Source organism: Mustela nigripes, chromosome 2 (assembly GCF_022355385.1).
Source record: "Mustela nigripes isolate SB6536 chromosome 2, MUSNIG.SB6536, whole genome shotgun sequence".
Classification (NCBI taxonomy): Eukaryota; Metazoa; Chordata; class Mammalia; order Carnivora; family Mustelidae; genus Mustela; species Mustela nigripes.
The window spans coordinates 21,390,509-21,413,385 of NC_081558.1; the positions used below are offsets into that span (position 1 = coordinate 21,390,509).

The following is a 22,877-nucleotide window of genomic DNA, read 5'->3' on the forward strand; positions in this document are numbered from 1 at the left end:
GCTGTGCCCTCCAAGGGGGCCTCTCCGGGGACAGCATGCCCGGTGAGACCACCAGAGGTCACCTTGCCTCCTCAGCCCAGAGCCCCCACCTCTGCTCAGGTAGCATGGCCATCAGAACTGGATGAAAGCCATGGCTCTGTCCTCCCAAAGTGTCCTCTTCCAGATTCTACAGCCGACCCAAAGCCCCGTCTCTGCTCAGGTTCTAAATCCTAGGTCTACAGTCCTAAGAATATCTGCCCCAGAAGGACGGATGCCTGAGAATGTATACCTCTCACCCCTCTGGTCATGGGACCTTCAGCCCAGGTTTGGTTAGGTCCTCCCTCTCACCACAACCTAACCTGTAAGTCTTAGGCCAGCAACCACAGGAGAGTTCATTTCTTAGGAGAGTTTTATTCATTGATCCAATATTTACAGGGACTGGAGAAGTCAGGCTGTGCTCAGCACAGAGAGGTGGCTGCGACACTGGCCAGCCATCCCCTGCCCCAGTCACTATGTACAGATAAGGGGCCTGCTTTGATCACCTTCCAAGCCATCTGGCAGTGGCCATGGGGCTCTCTTTGGGGCCTGAGCTCCAGAGACAGTGCTGGGCCCATTGCCCCTTGGCATTAGGCCCTCTGGGAACACCAGGGCCCCAACTGGGTGCCTTAGTCCTGCTGTCCCCCACTGAATGCCTTGTAGAGGCTGAAGAAGCTGACGTGGCACGGAGAGCCGAGGGGGTCAGCTTCCTGTGAGCAGCCCTGTCTCTGCTATCCCTAAGAGGAGGGAGACGTGGTAATACTGAGGAGCTGGGCAGGGGCTGCTCTGAACCCCGGGCTCCAGGGACAGAGCCCAGGAGCCCAAGGCCAGCCCATTGCCAGGGCTACAACACTGAAGGCAAAGAGCCCCAGAGCCTTGCTGCAGAGAACAGTCTTGACAAGCAAAGCCAGGAAGGGAGTTTACAGGCCAGTAAACAGCTTGAACACTTCTCTCTACTCAGGCCATGGGACCCCAGCGGGCTGCTCATTCCCCCACTACGAAGACACCCCACTCCCAAACCAGCCCCCAAGACGGGTCCCTGAGTTTGGAGCTCTCCCGGGAGGAAGAACAGACCTGGCTTCCTCACAACAGGGATGACTGGTGGCTGGGGCTAGAGCCGCAGGGCCCAATGCCCATCCAGGCCCCCAGCTGGGACCCTGCAGTCATGACTCCAGCATGATGTGGGGACCTGGGTCCACCAGGATGACAACTGCTAGAAAGAACGCAGTCAGGAAGCTGGCTATGTCAACACAGTGGTGGCAAGATGGGTTAGAGCCCAGAAAAATAGACGTCTCTGTAGGTAAAATATATACTCTGCTGCTGAGGCAGGAAGGCCAGGTCCTGCCACTCCACAGCCGGCTGTGGAGGAAGCTGCAGCACCTCCCTGTGCCCCAGCTCCAGCTGCTGTTTCCAGAGCACCACAGGGCGGTCCTGCCCCGACAGGCCTGGGGGCATAACGCAGAAGTCCACCCTGGCACTCATGCCCAGGGGCCAGGCTCTCTGGCTGGAACTATTCAGTAATACTGGGAAGACGAGGAGTGGGACAGGGAAGGGGCCCCTGGGAGGGCCACGCGGCAAGAGCGGCTGCAGGGTGCGGCTGGCAGTCCTCACTGGCGCTTGGCCTTGTAAGGGCGCGAGCGTTTCCGCCGGTCCGGCTTCCGCTGCTTGTGGAGCCGGCCGATGCTGACCCCTTGGCGTCGCCGCACCGAGATGTTCTGCTCCACCAGGTTGGCCAGCATGCCTACAAAGGCCAAGGTGCTTAAACAGGTGGCTGGATGCACGGCAGCCACCCACTCCATGCGCCTCAGGCCAGGAGCTGAGGCTCTCCCGGCCCTTCCTGCACCCCTGCCACCCCGTGTAGGTCTGCTTAAGCCCCAAAAGAGGCCTGAGGGACATGGCCCCCAGCAGGGCATGCCAGGTCAGCTGCGGCAGTAAGTCCCCTCACCTTCCTGGGCCAGCATGGAGATGAAGGTACAGATGAACTCATCATAGTTGTGGGTCCTTCTCTGGTCGTCAATCTGTGGGAGAGAAGGATGAGAGCACTGCAGCCCATCTCCCCGGAGCAGCCACCAGCTGACCTCGGGAGGTCACACGTCTGGGAAGATGGGCAGAGGACCAGCTGCTGGAGATGACCCACCTTGAACTTCTTCCTCTTCTCCACCTCTTCCTTGAGGCAGGCTTCATAGTTTGCAATCTCTGCCTCCACACACTTCAGCAGTGCTAGCAGCTCCTGCCAAAATCCCGCAACGTACCCCTGAGGGGGGCTGGCCAGCATCCAAGGACCCCCCTGCCCACCCACCAGGAGGCAGCTGGAGACAAGGAGGAGCAGCCAGAGTCCAAACCCTACCAAGGCTCCGACGGCTCCTCAACCCAAACAGGCTTCCTGGAGCCCGGCTTGCGCCACCAGCCTTTACACCAGCACTCCTGAGGCCCCAGCACCCGGGCAGCAGTGCCTCAAGACCTTCCCTCTGGCAAGATTAGAAGAGAAAGCTGCAAAGGGACTCACCTTGGGTGAGTACTTCTCCCCACTCAAGGGCTCGCCAGGCCTGGCCAACCCAGGCTTCTCTCTGCTGTCTGCAGCTTCCGCGACCTCCTTCTCTTCGGGGCTGCTGGAGCCCTGGCTGCCTGGGCTCGGCCTGCTGCCGGGTGAGGAACCTTTCCCACCCTCTGGGAAGAGAAAGCACAAGAGGACCCCTCAGAGAGCAGGACACCTGGTGGTTACTTGGCCACCCCCTCCTCGGTACACCAAGAGGCCAGTGAGCCAGTCGCAGGCGCACCTGTCAGTGCTAGGGGACTCAGCACCCCATCCTCAGCAAGGTGCAGCAGGCCGGTGCTGATGACAGGACCCAGGTCACGTACAGCGCGATTGTAGCGGATACAGTCAACACGCAGCAGACTGTCGTCCTCTCCGAAAAGCACCTTGGAGATGTGGGAGGTGACAGGGCTGGAGGGCCGCGTTGGGTTGGCTGAGCGAATGGGCGACCGCAGCGGCGAGTTGAAAGCACTGCCAATCTCAGAGGCTGTGTCCGTGCTCTCATTGCTGGGGGTGGGTGAGGGCTGCGAGTGCGTGGGGACCGCCACAGCCGGGCTGGCCGCCCCACTGTTTGTCTTGATGGACAGAGGAATCGAGAGGTCTTTCTGGGACTCTTTGAGCTTCTCGGCCAAGACGTTGATGGTATTGGGCTGCAGCACCGACAGCTGCCCGTCCCCAGAGCCACTCAGTGGCCCTGGCTTGCCTGGCCCCTTTCGCTTATACCTGGGGAGGCCAAAGGAAAGGTGAGCCATGGGAAGGGGCCGGGTGACCCTGCCCAGCAGTGCCCAGAATAGCCCTGGACACGTCCCGGCCTCCAGGGATGGACACTGCAACTCCTCACACTGGGTCCAGAGCCTGACCTGGCCATGCTGAGCCTGGCACCCTAAGCTCCAAAAGCCACAGCCACGTGTTCTCAAAGGACACCTCTATTCCAGCTGCCTCACTCTGGCCTTCTGCCAATGCCAGGTCTTCTGACAGAGCCGCGCCCTGCCCCATCTCCTCCATCCCTGCTTCATCCAATCCTTTGAGGTCTAGCTGAAAGGCCTTCCAACAGGACGGGCCTTATTATCTGGTTAAATGTCAACACTCCCTCAAGCCCTCTGAAGCCTTGGGGACCCAGGGCCTGGAGTCAGCCCTGCATGCCAGCCTCCCACGGACCCTGAGCTCGGCAGGCACTCCAAAGTATATGCTAAAGGGTAACCTCAGACATGGACTGGAAGAGTCAAGGTAGGACCTGCAGCACTCAAGCCTCTAGCCTTCCAGAGCTGAGGCTGACCTGATGGCAGGGCTGGCGTTCTGCACGTCATCGTCCTCATCATCCTCATAGTCGTCCTCATCATCCGAGTACTGCTGCGGAGGGCGGACTGGAACTCGGCTGCGGCCCACGCCTGCTGCCAGGTCTTCCTCCTCCTGGGGCAGAGACCAAGGGCGGCCATAAGGAGCGACCAGTCAGCCCGGGCTGGATACAGCAGTCACAGCCGAAAGCCAACACGGTTCTCCAGGTCAGAGTCCACCCAGCCCTAGGTGTTCTGAGCCCACCCTTGATTCCCGGGGAGGCTGCTGCCCACCCACACGACCTGCCTATGCGAGACATCTAAGACAAACAGAGCACCCTGAAACACGTGCCTTTCTTTTGCCAGCAAGACCTAACTCCTCAAGTGGTACCAGGCACATGCCCTAAACATCCTGCCCCACTGCTGTGTGAGTGGACTGAAAGTCAGAGTTCTCTCCCTCTCTAAGCCCCTGGCGGGGTGGGGGGGCTTCTAGGTAGCAGAGACTTGGCTATCGAGGCCTTGGTATGGGGTAAACACCAAGGAACGACCTAAGGAAACTGCTTGTTGCAGCCTCTCAAGAACATTGGAGGGGCTCAGCCAAGGGTGTTCCCAGCTCACCTGCATGGGGGACTTGGCATAGTTGTGATTGTCCAGAAAGGCTGGCAGCCGCTGAACAATGGGAGTGGGGTTGGGAGGAACCCCGTTGAGGCTGCTCCCGGGAGGCTTCACCACCAGCTTGGGTTTGCTGGGAGGGCTGTGGGTTGGGGCTTGGGGGCACGAACCAGCCACCTCCTCCACACTATCTGAGAGGACAAGGAGCACAGGCAGGACCTTTAGGCAGACCCTCAAGAAAACAAGTTCCCTGCCCACCAACTCCCCAGATATAACGCTGCTCCCTCCTCTCTTGTCAGAGAACAGGTGTGCTAGCTAACAGGATGAGAGTCCACAAGCTCTAGGTCATGGGCCCACAGCAAGATGAAGGATGATATGGAAAAAGGGAGGGAGGGAGACCAAAAAAAAAAAAAAAAAGCCTCTTAAGAAAACTGGAAAGGGAATATTTATTATAAAGAAGGTTCAGGAACTGTGGTAATGTCAGCCCTTCACGGGTACCTTTCTTTAGGTGATGACTGCTCTCCATGTTCCAAGAATAAAGGGCTGCAGACACTCAGCCTTAGGCATCCCTAGGAGCCTTTGAACCTCTACCCAAGTGCATCCGACAAAAAGACTTGCTCTGCTTGGGCCTCTCAGCTCAAGCTATGATGGGTGGCTCTGAGGCCAAGGGTACCTGTGTGAGTGCCCTCGGAGGCTGCTGCGGCCCTGCCTGCCTCCAGCGCCGGGGGGGACTTGCTGCTGGCTGGTTTGGACTCCTCAGGCAGTTGTGGCTCTTGAGACTTGTGGGTCTGAATCAGCTCTGGCTGTGTTACCCTAATCAGCTAAAAACAGAATCCAAGGCTCAGAGGAGTGAAAGCAGACCCCAGTCACTCGCTTGGACAGCAAACATCCTTGGTTCTACTCACTCGCTCACAAGGAAATACAACAGCTGAACCCAAACCTCCTCCTAGAAGCTATTCCCCCTCCCCACCCCAGGTCCCAGCTTTCCCACAAGGAAAGCAAAGGAAAGGAATGGTCAAGTGAAGCTCAACAGATCCGTAATAAAGAGTGATCTGGGAATCAGACACCACACCCCAGTGAGGGGAAGAGGGATGGCAGGAAGGGTCCCCACCTGCTGCAGGGCCTCCAGTACTGTCTGACGGTTCACCTTCAGCACATGCAGCCTGGCCTCATACTTGATCCTGCGGTCGGGCACCACCGCCATCAGGTTGAAGCGGATGTCATGGTAGGGTTCCCTGCAGTCACAGCCACAACCGTAAGAACAGCTCTCGCCCCAGCACCACCATCGGGTTGAGATAAACAATGTGGCAGGGCTCCCTGAAGTCACAGCTATAGCCATAGGTGCAGGCCCCACGCCAGCAGGCGGGCAACAGCTAGCTATGAGCTAGCTGGGCAGGAGCTGAGCTAGGGACTGCCCATGACCTGCATGAGGGCCTATCAGCAAGTGAGCCAGCATGTCTGGGCCATCTAGGGCTCCACCAATGCGTGCTCCTCCCCAGTTTGTCCCAAAGCAGGCCATAAGCAGCCTGGGTGAGAAACATGGCAAAGAGTTAGAAGCCCAAGATCTAAAGTGGACCTGGCGAGATTCCTCATGTGGCCTTGCATGAGTCATCTGACCTCACTGCTTTCCCTTTTCTGTGTCTCTCCCAATGGAGGCACAGCTCCAGAGGGAAGGGCAAGCACAGAGCCCTTACCCTGCGGTGGCGAGGCCGATTCGCTCCATGATGACCCGTCGGGCCTTGTCGGTCCACTCCTCATCCTCCCCCCAGGGCCCTAGGGAAGACCAACATGAGGAGTCAGCAGGGGGGAAGCCCTGAGTTTGGACAGGCCAGAAATGGAAAGGAAGATGGAGAGCAGTTGAGTCAGGGAGTCTGGGGTGGTCAGGTAGTGCAGTGCAGGGTGCCATCCAGCCAGAGACAGATGCCCTCAACACCATCCCCCTGCTAGTGGGTCCCAAGCACCTGGGGACCCTGAACCCCAGCTCCCTAGAAAGTAAGCAAAAAAACCCAGTGGGTCCCTACCATGATCAATGGGGTAGACCTTCAGCCCATCCAGCTCGAAAAGCCGGCCTGTGATAGGCACATAGCTGACAAAGTGGAATGCCTCCATCGTCCGCACAGCACTAAGGCCATTTTGCTTCTCGGGGAGGTGGCGTGGCTCAGGCCTAGGGAAGGACATGCTCAGGGCCCAGAATGAGACAACCCTTCCTCCCCCTGCCACTCCCACCAGCTCCCATAGCTCCCACACACCTGGCATGGCTATTATGTGCCTTGGCCAACTCTGGGGCATTGCCAATTGCATATCCTTTGCTCTAGAGAGAAGGAAATAACACATCAAAACAACTTCTCAGGGCGCCTGGGTGGCTCAGAGGGTTAAGCCTCTGCCTTCGGCTCAGGTCATGATCTCATGATCTCGGGCTCTCTGGTCAGCAGGGAGCCTGCTTCCTCCTCTCTCTCTCTCTGCCTGCCTCTCTACCTGCTTGTGATCTCTGTCTGTCAAATAAATAAATAAAATCTTTAAAAAAAAACAAAATAAAACAAAACAACTTCTCAGGTGGGCCTCTGGGTGGGAAGCAAAGCTCTGGACAACAGACCTGGAGGCATTCCAGAAACCTGTAGCAGCATAGATTGATTTTGCTGAAAGGTTAGTGGGGACAGAAAAGAACTCCAGAGCCCCAGAAGGATGGGGTTCATCTTGCACGGTAATGAGTGGACACTGGAAAACAATGTGGCCTGGTACAGACTGACAAAGAAATTCGTAACATAGTGTCACTAAAGGAATGTTCCTTTCCTCCTTAGGTCTTTCCTGACAATTAAACCTAAAATCTGAGGGTCAAACATAAGGTAAATCATTTGAAAGAAAATGGCCTCACAGTATCAAATGGCATATGGTATGTGGGCCTGGGAGTCAGATCTGAGCAGCAAGCTGTGAGCCAGGATTGAGGTGCTGCTGCGGCCTACCTCAGGGCTGAAGCCTTTGGTGAAGTCCTTCATGCGACTCAGGGTGGGCCCCAGGTCCACGTTGCTGCAGTTCAGGAGCACGCTCAGCAGGGCATGAGTGGCACAAGAGTTGGGGATCAACTGTGAAACCCAAGAACAGTCACTCATACACAGCATGCCTCACCTAAGCCAAACTCCTTTAGAATGAGGACCCAGACAGAGACAGTCCTATCTGCACAAGAAAACTCATCAGCTTCCCTCCTTTCCACCCAATATTTGTTCATTCAATTAAATGCCCCCCAAATGTCTGGGGACATGCAGAGTAGACTCACCACCAGCCTGCTCTAAAGATACTCCCTTTTATAATGAACTCAGAGCTCAGTTCCTTCTGCCAGGGGACTTCTCTAACCGCTACTCATAGTATCTGCCTATCTATTCCCCCTCACTTCCCCCACTTCCGCTTCCCAGCAAAGACAATGGCAGCATCCCACCCTCCAGATGGAACACAGAACCCAGCAGACCTGATGGGCAAAGAACATGTTGTTCACAATATCATCATCAATCACAGACGTATCATCCACCAAGGTAGACACCTTGCGACGGGATCGGCGTTCTTCGATCCATTTGAACAGGAAGATGAATCCATACACTGGGCTGGGGAAAGTAAGGGGCAAAGCTAGACCAGCCAAGTGGGGAAAGGCAATCAGCATCCCTTTTCTTTTCCTGCCTATTCCCATGCACTGTGTTATCACTCAGGTGCCCTCCCCGTGATCCCACCTCTATCCTGGCTTCTTTCCAACAATGCCTAAACTGGCTCTGAGCCTTCACATCCAGAAGCCTGCTGCAGGCACAGTCAAGCATCAGCTTCTGGGATAAGAAATGAAAAGCTGGAACCCGTGGCCCAGGACAAGGTAGGAACAGAAAGTAAGGCAAGAAAAAAAAAAAAACTCTGATCAAGGAATTTAAACATTAATTCTCACTGTGAACCCCAAGGCTTGGGCCCCAGTGCAGTGAAAAAAGCAAATGAACACCTTAACAGTCCGTGCTTTCCTGAAAGATAAAAACAGATCTCTTGGTTCATGCACTGTAGTCTCTGTAGAGGGGCACTCCACACCTCTAGTCTGCAGGACGACCAAGACAAGGTTCTGAGGTTGGTCACCCTGGAGGGGCCTTGTCAGATGCCACACACCAACCAATCAATACAAGATCTTTGTGAAGGGATTAAAGCCACCAGCACACGGGTACATGAAAGCAGTAATTATTAAATTACAGCAGGCACTGTGTGACCTGGGTCAAGAGAAGGGGCTGCTTTTCTGCAACAAGACCAGAAAAAGCCGCTGAACTGTACTCCAAAGGATAGTTAGATTTGTAGAGGGGGAAGGAGACTACTACATAAAGGGAAGTGTGAAGGAAGACTGCGAGAAAAAATACCAGCTTGATCAGGAGGGCACCCAAAGATGAGGGGTGCTTCCGTGTATGAGATTTTATAACTTGGGATTCTTACACTACCTCCCTTGAGGGGCCCTCCTCCCCTGGCCCTTCTCTTGCCCTCGTGGTGTAAGGGAAGGCCCTGGCACTAAGCCACTCACCCCTGACATTTGCTCTGAAGGTCATAGATCTCCTCCACCTGCACCCCTTTGACACCTGCGATCAGGGAAATAAAGAAGTCGGAAAGGGCAGCCCCAGGCTGTGCAGCGAGGGCACAGGAGTGGAACCCCACAGCCCGGGTCCAGCGGGTAGGAGAGGCTCTTACCGAAGTCTTCCACCAGGAGGGTGAAGAGGCCTGGGTCGGGCGACAAGAGGAGCAGGTAGTGGTCAGACGGACGCGTTTCGGGCCCAACCGGCCTCCCCAGCCCCCGGCCCGCCCAGCACCCTCCTCACCAGGGTCGCTCTCCAGCTCCAGCCAGCCCTTATTCATCTTCCCGCGGGGCGGCCCCTCAGCGCCATGTCCAGGCCCTCCCGACCCACCGCCGCCCGCGCCGGGAGCCCCCGCCGCCCCGGGGCCCCTAGCCCCACACACAGACAACGGGCACAGTTGACGTCACCAGCCCGCGCCCGCGACACTACGTCACCACAGCGCGACGTTCTCCGCCCCGCCTCTCGGCTTGTCTTCCGCGGGATCGATTCTCGAGGCCCGGGAGCTCGCGCGAGGGGGCGGGGCGAGGGGAAGGGGCGGGGCGAGGGCAGTGCTGGGCGCCGGCCGCCCGAGAGCAAAAGGCAGGGCGGGGCGGGGCGGGGGCGGGAAGAGGTGAGGGGGCGGGACGGGGGCGGGGACCGGCTCGGCTGTGAGAGAGGAAGGGGCGGGGCGGGCGCGCGGCTGTTAGCGCGCGGCCGTTAGCGGTCCTCTCCTACCAACGGTCCGCGACGCGGTGGTCCCCGCGGCCGCAGTCTCCCTGGGTCGCAGTCCGCGTGACCCGGCCCCGGTTTGCGCGCTCGCCCCCTTCGCCGGCGCAGTCACCGCGCGGGGCGGCTGCCCGTGAGGTAGCTACCACGGCTTGTGACAACGAATAAAGCTCCGGACTGCGGCGCCCTCGGCGACAGCTGGGCGGGCTGCCCCGGCCGGGAGCGGCGGCCTGTGCGCTACCGTGAGGAGCGAGCGGCGGAGAAGACCTCCGGCCCGGCCCCGCACCAGCCGCCCTGCAGGCGCGACATGAGCCTGGTCTGGCATCCGCGGGATGCTCCTTGAGCCCCTTCTTCGGCTGTTACCTCCGGGGGACGGTTGTGGCCACACCGACACATTTTTCAAATAAATCACTGTTTATTCTTGCGGCGGCGGGGCCGAACACGCTAATTTATTTTTAATTTTTTCAACAAGCCTTTACCCAGCGCTCCTCCAGTGAAACAGCTTGGTAACCGTTCCAAGGGAGCATCCGCTCCGTTAGGGAATCTCGGACTGAGCTGCTCGTGGAAGCCGGCATTTGCAACGTCCCTCCTCAAATGCTCTGAAGATTTTTGCGTCTTCCCGTAACTACCAGTGTGCACAGAATCCCACTCCAGGAACGTCTTGGTCCAGCGATGCAAAGAACTGACGTTTCAAGGTTTTATTTCTATTGCTAGATGGCCGGGATTTCCCACCCCCCCCCACCCCCACCCCCAACGACCCGGAGCCGCTCAGTAGTCCCGAAAGCGGGTCCCCTGGTGCGTGCCCTCCTCTCTCCTCTTCCAGCCTGGCCAACTGCTTGTGTTGAATAAGAAGCCATCAGGTGCCGTGACTTCTGCATGTGCAGATGGAGCAATCACAAAGAGAGGAAGGGTGGTCTAACCGGTCTTAGTTTTCTGAACAGCTAGTTAGTTGCCTTAACAGTTGTGTGGAAGGAGAGCAGTTGACAGCCCCTGCAGATGTTCACGCTTCCCAGCTGTGCTCTGAGGACATGGGTGCTGGTGTGTCTGTCCCTGGAGTGACCTGATTCACTCGGCTCTCCTTCGAAGAAATGCTGTCCTTCCCCCTCTCCCTTGACGAGACACAGCCCTCCCTTCATGGGAGTGGATTGTATGTCGTTTTCAATCGTCTCTTCCCTTTCAGGGAATTTCCCCATTAACCAATGAAAACCAAATTTGCAGTGAGCTGACATTGGTGGAGGAGGAGTGTGGGTGTCCTCTCCACTTTGGGACATTGTGCTCTTGGCTCAGATCTAGACAAGGTTGGGAGCCGACCAAACCTCAATGCCCAGCGGAGCCTGGTGACAAGGGAGAGGAGCTAAGGGGTGATTTGTCAGTGTTCCCTCCTGTCTCCCACTAGAGGGAGTTCTTGCTTCAGGCAGCCAAAACCCCGGGGGCTTCTTTTGCTAGGAAACTACCTTCTCCAAGCCTTTACTGGGTAGAATTAAGGCCCCTATACTTGAGGCAAAGTGAGCGTATTTATCCTGAGTGCCACCTCGTGCATTTAGTAGGCATGAAGAAAACGAAGACCCGTTTAGTCAGGTCAGACCGTGGTTCCAATTCTTACTCTGCTGAGTAATAGCAGTAACTCTGATCTTGGGCAAGTGCCTCCTGTGCCCTCTCTGTGCCTTGGTCTCCTCATCTTGAAAATGGGGATTGCAGTGGTATCTACTGCACAGAGTTTTTGTGAGTTAATACAGGTGAAATGCCTAGAACAGTTTTGACACAATTTCATGTTTATTGGCTACTACTAGCGTTGATACTGGGTGGTTCCCTTTTATTCTGTCACATGGGTTGGTAGGTGAGGTACACTGTTACTTTGACCCTGTGGAACCAAATGTAGAATTAAATTGCTGACCAAGCCCTGTTTATATTTATAGCTGGAAGAGCCTGTATTGTCCTCATAATAGTATAGAAGAATTCAAGTTAGGAGAGAGAGGCAGCAGCGAATGAAGACTATAAAAGAAAAGAAGAAGGAACGTCAAAGATTGAGGTAGAGTAGGTGAAGTAAGGAAGTTTGGGAGAAATTGTCCAAAGACCCATGGTATATCATGCATTTTTTGTCCCCTTTGTGTGGTCGTGGGGGCCTGGGGTTGGGTAGCATGGAAGCATACACCAGTGGTCCCCTGGAAGCCCCGGTGACCTATGCCCCCAGAGCTGACCCTAAAAGCAAAGTGCTGGCTCTGGAGCCCTAGGGGCTAGATTCATATCTGGGCTCCAACACTTGCTGACACTAGGTGACCTGGGATATTTCTTTTTAAGCCTCAGTTTCCTCACCTGGAAAATGTGTTTAGAAATAGCATCCACTTTTTAGAGCCTTCTGTAGATTCATTGAGCTAGTCCCTGTGAAGAGCCAAGAATAGTGCTTCACAATAGGAAATTCACACTCAGTTTTCTTATTTCGTTATGCTTTGTGAACATGGTGTCACCAGAGATTCAGAGCAGGTGACAGAAGAAACAGTAAAAGAGCAAAAGGAGGTTTGCTCTTGCATCATTCAGTTTACACAGGCAGCACAGCCAATGGGAACAGAAAGATAACTACAATATCACGTAATTCAAATGACTTAGCAGCTATATTTTGTGTTCTCAAAAAATACGCAATAAGAATAGAAACTGATTTTTTAGCTTTTTATTATTTTGGTCCTTCATCAGACCATAGAGGCATTTTTTGAGGGAAATGTTACAAGGGGTGTTGACAGGATCCTCAAAGACTGCCTTGTACTTCTTCCTTCTCTTGTATAGAAAATCTGCCAAGACAAGGAGGGTGACCCAAAGGAAGCCATCTTCAGGGCCTGGTAAGAAAGACTGGAGGTTCTGTTCAACTGCTGCATTCCGACCTCAGCCAAGGCCAGCTATGTAGGGCAGCAAACTTGCTTCTCTGAATGTCCGTCCTACTTATTTCCCAGATTCTCTAAGATCCTGAAGAACTCAGGGTCCTTGATTCTTCAATGGCTAATCTAAAGTTCAAGAAGCAAGTTATTTAAAGCCACTTGAGAGAAAAGTATATAAAATGAGCACTTGCTGCCAACTCCCTCAAATGTGGCCAAAATTATATAAAGGCCTAACTGATACCATGCAACACTTCTTTCCAACCTCCATCCTTGTCAAAATGTCCTCTTCCCAATATATGACTCTTCCCTGTACTCCCAAAATGAATTCTTAACATTCTCTCCTCCAGTTTGCCGGCTATGCCTTCGAGAACCTGGGGATCCTGAAAAACTGGGGGAATTTCTTCAGAAAGACAATCTCAGCGTGCATTATTTTTGTCTTGTGAGTATAAGGTCCCCTTTGCTTTGAATGTTTCATGACTTTTGCTGTACTGTCTGTTCCCTGTTTTTCATCCAGCCTCAAATCCATAGCCTTGTTTTTCTCAACAGCCCTTTTTCTTTCTGAAATCTGGCCTTTAAAATGCTATAAAATCCTGACAGTATAAAGTATGTACAATAAAAAGTCACTTCCCAAAACAGCGTTCCCAATCTTTCTTCCTCTCCCTAGAAGCACATGCTATCAACTGTCCTTTGAGCTGGTTTTTCCCCACTATGCTTTCTTATTTTTTATTAGCTATAATTTGCCTACTATAGAATGTACCAATTTTATGTGTAGAGTTTGATGAGTGTTGATAAGCTCCTATGTCATGGGGATATAATGTATATCCTCATATAAACACCACCCCAAAGTATTTCCATCACTGCAGAAAGTTCCCTCCCATACCCTTCCATCTAGTCCCCTCAGAGATCATCACTGTTCTCATCTATAGGTTACTTTTGCCTCTTCTCATATTTCATACCAATGGAATCATACACCAATTGTATTCTTGTGTCCGACTTTTATTCAATGCAATGTTTTGGAGATCCACCCATGTTGTTGCATATATTGTTAGCTTGTGCCTTTTTGTTGCCTCGTAGTATTCTGTTATATGAATATTTTGTAACTGGCTTCTTTACCTATCTGTTGATGGACAGTTTGAATTGTTTCTATTTGGGGACTATAATGAATAAAGTTGCTGTGAATATTCATGTTCTAGTCTTTTTGTGAACACATATTTTCACTTCCCTTGGGCAAAGGCCTAGGAGTGGATTTATTGGTTGTGTGCTAACTGTATGTGAAGTTGCCAAATCACTTTCCAAAGTGGTTGTACTGGTTTACACTTGCACTAGCAATTTGTGAGAGTTCCAATTGCACAATATTCTTGCCAGAATTTGATATGGTCAATCTTTTTAATTTTAGCCATTCTATTAGGTATGTACTGGCATTTCATTGTGGTTTTAATTTGCATTTCTCTTTTGACTTAAGATGTTGAGCTTCTTTTTGTGTGCTTACTGGCCCATTCACATATGTTCTTTAGTGAAGTGTCTGTACAAATATTTTTCCATTGTAAAAGTAGGGTTATTTTGTCTTCTCAATTTATGAGTTTTGTATATATTCTGGATGCAAATCCTTTTTCAGATATGCATATTGTCACTGTTTTCTCCAAGTCCATGGTATGCCTCATTTTCTTTTTTTTTTTAATTTAATTTTATTTTTTCAGTGTTCCAGGATTCATTGTTTATGCACCACACCCAGTGCTCCATGCAATACATGCCCTCCTTAATACCCACCACCAGCCCTCCCAATCCCCTAACCCCCTCCCCTCCAAAACCCTCAGTTTGTTTCTCAGAGTCCACAGTCGCTCATGGTTCATCTCCCCTCCGATTTTCCCCAACTCACTTCTCTCTTTCGCCCAATGTCCTCTGAGCTATTCCTTATGCCCATAAGTAAGTGAGACCATATGATAATTGACTTTCTCTGCTTGACTTATTTCACTCAGCATAATCTCCTCCAGTCCCGTCCATCTTGATGCAAAAGTTGGGTATTCATCCTTTGTGATGGAAGCATAATATTCCATAGTATATATGGACCATATCTTCTTTATCCATTCGTCTGTTGAAGGGCATCTCGGCTCTTTCCACAGTTTGGCAACTGTGGCCGTTGCTGCTATGAACCCTGGGGGACAGATGGACTTCTTCTCACTGCGTCTGTATCTTTGGAATAAATACCCAGTAGATGCCTCATTTTCTTAATGGTGTCTTTCAAAGAACAAATGTTCTTAATTTTGATCAAGTTCAGTTTATCAATTTTTTTTCTTTTATCATTAGTGCTTTTTTGTGTGTGTCCCAAGATATCCTTGCCTGCCCATTGAATTACCTTGTTGCCTTTGTTGAAATCAATTGACCATATTTCTGTAGATCTGGATTATTTATTTTATGTCATTGATCAGTGTGCCATCCTTACAACAGTCCTGCACTCTCTTGATTACTGGGGCTTTATAGTGACTTGAAATTAAATACTATATTGTTTTTTAAAAACCAGCTTTAAAGATGGTTTTGGCTATCAGGTCCTTTTCTGTATAAATCTTACACTTAGCTTGTCAGTTTTTCTCTAAAAGAAATGCCTGTTGGGATTGATATTGGGATTGCATTGAATTTATAGATCAATTTGGGAAGAACTGAAATCCTGAATCTTCAATCCACAGATGTGATATATTTCCCCATTTATTTGGGTCTTTAAAAATTTGTCTCAGCAATGTTTTATTTATTTATTTTTTAATTTATTTTTATTTAGCAGTGTTTTTTAGTTAAGAAGTCTTGCACATCTTTTATTAAATGAATGCATAAATATTTTTGGATTATTATGCTATTATAAATGGTATTTTAAAATTTCAGCTTCAAGTTTGGATGTTGGTATATATAAATGCAGTTTATTTTGTATGTTGATTTTTTTTATCCTGCAATCTTGTTAAGTTCACTTATTAGTTCAGTAGTTGTTTTTATTTTTTAATATTTTTGGTAAATGCCTTAGGATTTCCTGTGTACACAATCATATAGTGTGAATAAAGAAAGACAGTTCTACTTCTTCATTTCCAATCTTTCAATTCTTTTAATTCTTAAGCTTGCCTTATTATACTAGGTAGGACTTTCAATCAGGTTTTGAATAGGAGTTACAGGAGTAAATATCCTTGTGTTACTCCCAGCATGGGAGGATAGCATCCAGTTTTCCAACATTAAAATATGATGTTAGCTGTCGGCTTTTCATCAGATTAAAGAAGGTTCCTTTTATTTCTGGTTTGCTGAGGATATCATGAATGTGTATTGAGTTTTGTCAAATGCTTTTTCTGCATTTATTGAGATGTTCGTTTTTCTCCCTTATTTTGTTTGTGGGGTTTGTTACATCAATTGAATTTTTAATGTTAAACTAACTTTGCATTTCTGGTATACACCCTGCTTGATGATGATGTATTATCCTTTTTATATGGTGCTGGATTCGGTTTGCTAATATTTTGTTTCATTTTTACACCAGTACTCATGAGAAAGATTGGTCTGTGATTTTCCTTCTTGTAAGTCCTGTCTGGTTTGGGTGTCAGGTCTTGGTTAATCTCAGTGCCTTTACAAGCATACACATCTTCAACATAAAAATAAACATACTATACACAGTGTTTTGTATTTTGCTTGTTTTTGTTTTTGTTTTTGTTTTTACCTCTTAATACTTAGGAAGATCTTTCCTCGTAGAATGTATTAATCTAGTTTTTTTCCTTTTTAATATCTAATTGGTATTCCATGGTATGGGGGGGTGCCAAAAAGTATTAAAACAAACCACTTTTAAAGGACATTTAGATTATTTCTAATCTTTCACTATTGGTTTTTCTGTTTATAGAAATAATACATACTCATTGTAGAAAACGTAAGTAATGCTTAGAAATATAATTAAAAAACGGAAATCACTCATATAGTCCTAAAGCCCTGAGATAATTGGTGTTAAATGGATATGTTTTAAGCCTAATTGGGCACGTATAGCTATAATCCAAGTGTCTTCAAATCATCTAACCTTGGAGCGTCACCTTTTCTATAATGTCAAAAAGGGGCACCTGGGTGGCTCAGTCGTTGGGCCTCAGGTCATGATCCCAGGGTCCTGGATTGAGCCTCATATCCGGCTCTCTGCTCTGCGGGGAGCCTGCTTCCCCCCTCTCTTTGCCTGCCTCTCTGTCTACTTGTGATCTCTGTCTGTCAAATAAATAAATAAAATCTTTTAAAAATTTGTTACAAGGTCAAAATAAAATAACCTGGGTTCCCATTACACATTACATGTAATTACTTTAGGAAGTCCAGCACCCTTCCCATACTTTTGGAAGATTCTTGGGGTGGGGCTGGGGTGCTCACGTTCTTCCAATGTACATACATATATGTAACAGTTTATGGGTACATTAACAGTTTATTGTCCTTTTCCTTGATTTCCCATTCTAGAATCTGCTTTGGGGACTTTTCAGAAACTAAAGGCCCTTAAAATTATATATTTTTAAAAGATTTTATTTATTTATTTGATGGAGATCACAAGTAGGCAGAGAGGCAGGTGGGGGTGGGGAGCAGGCTCCCTGCTGAGCAGAGAGCCCGATGCGGGGGCTCAATCCCAGGACCCTGGGATCATGACCTGAGCTGAAAGCAGAGGCTTTAACCCACTGAGCCACCCAGGCGCCCCTAAAATTGTATTTATAAAGGAAAGTTCAATTCCTCCCCTTCCCCAATAGGGCAGAATGACTATCATTGGGAGATTTTATTTTATGTAGAAAGAGGGAGAGAGAGAGAGAGAGAGAGAACGTGAGCACAGGGGGCAGGGGCAAAGGGAGCGGGGAGAGAGTCATAAGTAGACTCTGTGCTGAGCTGGGGCCCGATGTGGATTGGACCCCATCTCAGAACACTCAGATCAAGGCCTGAGCCAAAACCAAGAGTTAGATGCTTAATCAACTGTGCCACCCAGGTGCCTCCATAGTCAGGTTTTAAAGTCCTGTTTCCCTTCCTGTAATGAACAAACTCTAAGAAGAGCTTTTTTCTGTGCTAAGGGGCAGGGTAAGTGTGTGGGTTCTGTGGGCCTGGATGTGAATGCCAACTCTGTTGCCTCCTTGCTCTGTGGCCCCAGCCATGTCCCTTACCATCCTATACCTCAGTGGGCCCCTCTTTTTAATGAGGGTCTTTTAAATGAGGATCACAATAGTATCTGTATCACAGGGCTGTCGTGAATAGAAAATGAGTTAATATATAGGGAGTTTTTCCCCAAAGGGCCCAGCACCCGAAAGCAAGCCTCAGTTAATGAGAGACAGCATAATACAGAGGTATGTAAGAGCCCAGGTTCTGGAGTCCTGAAACCTTGAGCAGGTCACAGAATGTCTCCTATAAAACGGGGGTGATGATAGTACCTACCCCCTGAGGTTGTTACAAGGATTAAATGAGTCAATATTTGAAAAGCACTTAGAGCACAGTTAATGCTGTATAAGCCTTTGCTAAGTAAATTACCCTGTAAATGCGTATATATCCCACCAAGCTCTATACTTTAGCGCTCTCACCCTGTCCTCTTCCTCACCGCACTGCACTGTTTCACTGATCATCCATGTTGACAGCCTGGTTCTCCTGCTCCCCCAGATCCTATCTAGCAAGCTGCCTCAGAGGGGCCAGTCCAACAGAGGTTTCCATGGATTCCTGCCTGAAGACATCAAAAAGGAGGCAGCCCGGGCTTCTAGGAAGGTTAGAATCCCTCAGTATGGGGGCCTCGGGGTAGGTCTCTTCTCCTGCCTCTCTGATGGCCCCTGTTTCTGTTCTTTTTCCTAGCGGCTAGTTCAGAAGTCAAAGGACTCTCGGATTTCCCAACAGGCCCTTCCGATAAGCTGCATTCTTCTCTGGGGTGGAGGATTCTAAGTGGGGAGGGAGCAACATCCTGGGGAAAAAATTACTTAGTGATGCTTGAGGCTAAGCTTCAGGGTGCCCACAGAGCTTTCAGGTCAACTGAGGAAAGGAAATGGCTACGGCTTCCTAGAATTTCCATTCCATACAGTGATGTGCCACAGAACGTCTGTTTGTCTTTCTTGGGGCCCTGAGCACTGCCTGGGATCTAATTTGCAGATCTGCTTTGTGTGCAAGAAAAAGGGAGCTGCCATCAACTGCCAGAAGGATCAATGCGTCAGAAACTTCCACCTTCCTTGTGGCCAAGAAAGGGGTTGCCTTTCACAATTTTTTGGAGAGTACAAGTGAGTGATGAAGGGGAAAAGTTGGACTGCTCTTTTGCAAGTTGCTCTTAATTAGCCGCTAATGAAATCAGAGTCTGGTTCTCATAGGCCCATTTTTGATTTACTGTGAATCTGTCCTCCCATTCAATAATGAGAAACAGTGTCTTGACTTGGCGATTTCACAGGGGTTACTTCTTGCTTCCCATCCCCTTCTTAAATTACGAACAGCTGCTGTTCTTAGACAGCTGCTCAGAGCTAAGTGGGGCTTTTAGGAACAGGAGGCTGTGGAGATCGTCCCAAGAGTTTTGCTCAGTGGGGGAACAGCTGTGAGCAGGCATGTGGCTGTTCTTCCCCCTCCTCCTCCCCCTCCCCATGAGCATGGAGGTTCACTGGGCATCGGCCCGGGTGGTTGGCCTTCCTAGGCGGGGAAGCTGGATGACTACATCAGTGACAAACCAGAAATCAAGTCTGTTTACTCTGCCTCAGATCATTTTGTGGAAAACACCGCCCAACACAGGACATCCAACGGGGGAAGGCAGGGGAGGAAAGCTGTGTCTTGTGTTGTGAAGACTTATCCCAAGCAAGTGTTGAAAACATCCAGAGTCCTTGTTGTAGTCAAACTATCTACCATCGCAAGTGCATACAGGTGGGGACCGCCCTGGGGACCTTCCAGATTTTCTCTAGTTCAGAGCACCCTAGGAATGTTCAGGCAGTCTTGGCTTCTGTGTTCCACCCAGGAGGCCTATTTGCAGGGCTGGTTCCAGGCAGTCAGAAGAAAGGCAGCCCAGTCTCTGGTCACCCCTGACTTGTAAGACCTCATCCAAAATCCTCAGGAGGGCTAGAGCAAACAAGCTTGAATGAGTCAAGCAGCCTCCAAATCAGCCTTGCTTCCTGGGATGGAAGGAAAGTGACCCTTGAATGGGTCAGCACTGCAGACCCTACAGCCAGAGATGACAGCTAAGGCACTCCTAGGAGCTCTCTGGAATTGAGCTTGGTCTCTGGTCTAAGGCCTGGATTTACACCCCTCCCACTAGCCCACCTGTAGCCCTTTTATGGAAACCTTCAATCAAGTTCTCTTGGCAACATCCTTTTTGTGAGATGAGGGTTGGGGTGGAGAGAAGGTGATCAAAGATGGTGTTTTATAAACACAGTGCTCTTCCTTGTTTCTCTTACAGAAATATGCCCACACATCAGCAAAACATTTCTTCAAATGTCCACAGTGTAACAATCGAGAAGAGTTTCCTCAAGAAATGCTAAGAATGGGAATTCATATTCCAGACAGGTAGTGGAAACTCTAGGGCAGGAATTGAGCCAGGGAGTGGGTTGCCTAGATTTCTAGAGAGGAGGTGAGTGTGAGGTTAGTTCGGAGAATGAGGGAGCAGCCCAGGCACTGGCATATGGTAAAGAGAAAAAGAGTGGAGGGAGGGCTTATCAGTTATCAAAAGAAAAGGAGGTGGGGGGAAATGGGGGAATGGGATAGACATGTTCCTGAAAAGGGGGCTTGGGGGTCAGAATTGCCTGGGGGTGGGTTCCTGAATTTCAGCATGGAACTAAGGAACCCCCATGTTCCACTCATTCTGCTTCAGCCCTCTTCTACTGCCAGACCACTCAGCCCATCTTATTTAAAGTATTCAGGCAGGGGTGCCTGGGTGGCTCCGTCAGTTAGGCAGCTGCCTTTGGCTCAGGTCATGATCTCAGGGCCCTGGGATCGAGCCCTGCATCGGGCCCTGCATCGGGCCCTGCATCGGGCTCCCTGCTCAGCCGGGAGCCTGCTTCTCCCTCTCCCTCTGCCTGCTGTTCCTCCTGCTTGTGCTTGCTCTCGCTCTCTCTTTCTCTCTTAGTCAAATAAATTAATAAAATCTTTAAAAAAAAAAAAAAAGTATTCAGGCAACCTGTTGAGATCTTTTGCTGTGCTAACTTGAGTTCTTTCTAGTTCCTCCTACCTAGTTCCTCCTACTTTCTAGGTACTGCCGACCTAGTTACTCTAGGTAGGCAAAGGTTTCACCCCCAATTATGCACCCTTTAATCATTGTTTTCCCACCGCAGAGATGCTGCCTGGGAGCTCGAGCCGGGGGCTTTCTCGGAGTTGTATCAGCGCTATCAACACTGTGATGCCCCCATCTGTCTGTATGAAAAAGGCAGAGACAGCTTTGAGGAAGAAGGGTAGGGAAAGGCTCCTGGTTAGAAAGATTTCTCACTGGTGCCGTGCTAGAGTTAGACCTTGGCACAGTTATCAGGAACAAGAATATCGCTCTTGTCTAGAGACCTCAGGGTGAACTCAAGTACCACACTTGACCAGCCCAGGACTCACTCATGCACAAGTGGACAGGTTCCTGCAGGGTCTGCTCCTCCTCACACCCAGTGGAGCAGCCCTCGGGTCCAATTTCTTTCCAAATCCACCTTTCGAGTATCTGTGCCTGAGTGCAGGGTCCAGGGATTGGCACTCGGCCACGATGGGTCATGGGTAAAACGTACAGTGAAAATGGCCTGGGAAGCCTTCAGCGAAGGCCTGGCCTCTAGCAGACATTCTGAGAGCGGTAGAGAGTGTAATCTGGGTCCCCACACCCTTCCTTGGCTCTTCCTGCAGGAGGTGGCGTCTCATTCTGTGTGCTACGTGTGGATCCCACGGAACCCACCGGGACTGCTCCTCCCTGAGAGCCAACAGTAAGAAGTGGGAGTGTGAGGAGTGTGCACCTTCTGCTGAAGCCACAGGTGGGACTGGAGGGAAGGTCTGGTCGAAGAGCTTGGGGCGATACCCGGGAAAGGAGGAGGGTATGTCCCTGGATGGGGACTTGGAGTTGTGCCTTTGGTTTGGGAAGGGAAGTAGTTAGGGAGGGGCTCCAGGACCTGAGCCTGGAGAGACAGAAGCCTGAGTCTTCCTCTCCGCCTTTCTTTCACCACAGACTATACACCTGAAAACCCAGGTGACATCCCTTGTTGCAGCGGCACCTTCCATCCCAGGAGGCATTTCTACAGAGACACCAGCCGGGAAGAGAATCCAGGCCCTTCTTGGACTGATTGGCCAGGACCTTCCCTATTAGAAAAGCCAGAGTCCTCTAGTGGCAGGAGGGGCCACCCCTGCCGGTCTAAGGGTGTCAAAATCACTAAGAGCTGCAAAAAATCCAAGTAACAGCTTCTGAGTAGTCGCTGCCAAGCACATTTGGGTATGAAGCTGTGCTCCTCCACCGGGTTTGAGGCAGGGAGCCCTTTGGGACTGTGAGACAAGGAAAGAGGCCCAGGAGTGAGAGCATGAACCAAGGAAAGAGAAATCCCAGGGGAGCGTGAAGACAGAGCAGGGTCCAGATGCCAACCTCGGAACATGTTAGCAGTTAGGAGAGCGCCTCTGCTCTTTCTGCCCTATTCCCAGAGAGCCTTCTTCTCTTCTCCCACCCTAATCTGCTCCTCATATGCCTCTTCTTACTTCTCCCACGTTTGTTATTATGCAAATAAAGGTTTTTCTCTCCATTGGTGTCGCCTTATAAATTCACTCTGGAATTTATCAAGCAGCCTGAGGAATCCGGAGGGTAGAGTGAGGAAATAGAAAATGCACCCTTCCGATCTATAATATTCAGTGAATAAATGTAGAATTTTCAACTTCAAACAGAGACATGTTGCTTTGGAGGGAAGTAGTTTTCTGGGAAATGAACTTTACAGGCGGGGACAGAGATCTCATCATTGCACAAATAAACACAGGCTCTCATCAGGGAAGTGATCCAGCAAAGGAGGCCACACTGGACTGAGAACAGGCCACCACTGCAGGGCTTAGGGTCCTGGACTCAAACAGGGCAGGGACTATCATGCTCACGTGGGGTGGAAGGACTCGGTTCACTGTAGGCGGTGTGGTCTGCAGCGTACCTCCATTCAAAACCTTGCTGCCTGGTGGCTTGGGCAATTCCGTCTCGGGTCAGGGAACCATGCCAGGCCAGTTGCGTTAGGCAAGGCAGCTGGGATGGGAATCTGGCAGAAGGTCTTGGGAGAAATTGAATGCAACCTATCTCACATTTGTTTTTAATGATTCTGTGGGATTTAGATTAGTGGGGGGAAACTCAGGACCATTTACCAGATACTCAGTGCTCAGGGTCTCACTGAGTCATTTG

The 22,877-nt window shown here is 50.5% G+C and overlaps 2 protein-coding genes across 4 annotated transcripts; one reads left to right on the forward strand and one right to left on the reverse strand.

Annotated features, from left to right (window-relative positions):
* Positions 1-370: 370 nt before the first annotated feature.
* BAP1 (BRCA1 associated protein 1) lies at positions 371-9,429 on the reverse strand. The gene is made up of 17 exons (XM_059389880.1): positions 9,255-9,429; positions 9,127-9,156; positions 8,963-9,017; positions 7,895-8,027; positions 7,395-7,514; positions 6,684-6,745; positions 6,456-6,598; positions 6,129-6,207; positions 5,546-5,669; positions 5,108-5,255; positions 4,441-4,625; positions 3,825-3,958; positions 2,793-3,271; positions 2,522-2,682; positions 2,153-2,245; positions 1,961-2,033; positions 371-1,756 (listed from the first exon to the last, which is right to left on the reverse strand). The coding sequence occupies exons 1-17, from the start codon at positions 9,289-9,291 to the stop codon at positions 1,623-1,625; spliced, it is 2,190 nt and encodes a 729-aa protein (XP_059245863.1). The 5' UTR covers positions 9,292-9,429; the 3' UTR covers positions 371-1,622.
* A 243-nt stretch (positions 9,430-9,672) lies between these two features.
* Positions 9,673-22,245, forward strand: PHF7 (PHD finger protein 7). 3 transcript variants are annotated; one of them, XM_059387839.1, is made up of 10 exons: positions 9,673-10,411; positions 12,495-12,547; positions 12,931-13,022; positions 18,200-18,301; positions 18,677-18,801; positions 19,267-19,426; positions 19,956-20,062; positions 20,827-20,943; positions 21,368-21,492; positions 21,684-22,245. In XM_059387839.1, the coding sequence occupies exons 1-10, from the start codon at positions 10,389-10,391 to the stop codon at positions 21,908-21,910; spliced, it is 1,131 nt and encodes a 376-aa protein (XP_059243822.1). In that variant the 5' UTR covers positions 9,673-10,388; the 3' UTR covers positions 21,911-22,245. The 3 variants fall into 3 exon arrangements, with proteins under 3 accessions (XP_059243822.1, XP_059243821.1, XP_059243823.1); XM_059387838.1 differs by lacking the exon at positions 9,673-10,411 and adding an exon at positions 11,651-11,745; XM_059387840.1 differs by lacking the exons at positions 9,673-10,411; positions 20,827-20,943 and adding an exon at positions 11,651-11,745.
* The last annotated feature ends 632 nt before the right edge of the window (positions 22,246-22,877 follow it).

Bases quoted from the DNA above. Each gene is read 5' to 3' on its own strand.
- PHF7 (XM_059387838.1), top strand. From the start codon at position 11,702: ATGAAGACTATAAAAGAAAAGAAGAAGGAACGTCAAAGATTGAG. The intron at 11,746-12,494 runs GTAGAGTAGGTG...TCTCTTGTATAG, and splicing joins AAGGAACGTCAAAGATTGAG to AAAATCTGCCAAGACAAGGA. The intron at 12,548-12,930 runs GTAAGAAAGACT...TCTCTCCTCCAG, and splicing joins GAAGCCATCTTCAGGGCCTG to TTTGCCGGCTATGCCTTCGA.
- BAP1 (XM_059389880.1), bottom strand. From the start codon at position 9,291: ATGAATAAGGGCTGGCTGGAGCTGGAGAGCGACCCTG. The intron at 5,670-6,128 runs GTAAGGGCTCTG...CTGTGACTGCAG, and splicing joins ATCGGCCTCGCCACCGCAGG to GGAACCCTACCATGACATCC. The intron at 2,246-2,521 runs GTGAGTCCCTTT...GGATTTTGGCAG, and splicing joins GGGAGAAGTACTCACCCAAG to GAGCTGCTAGCACTGCTGAA.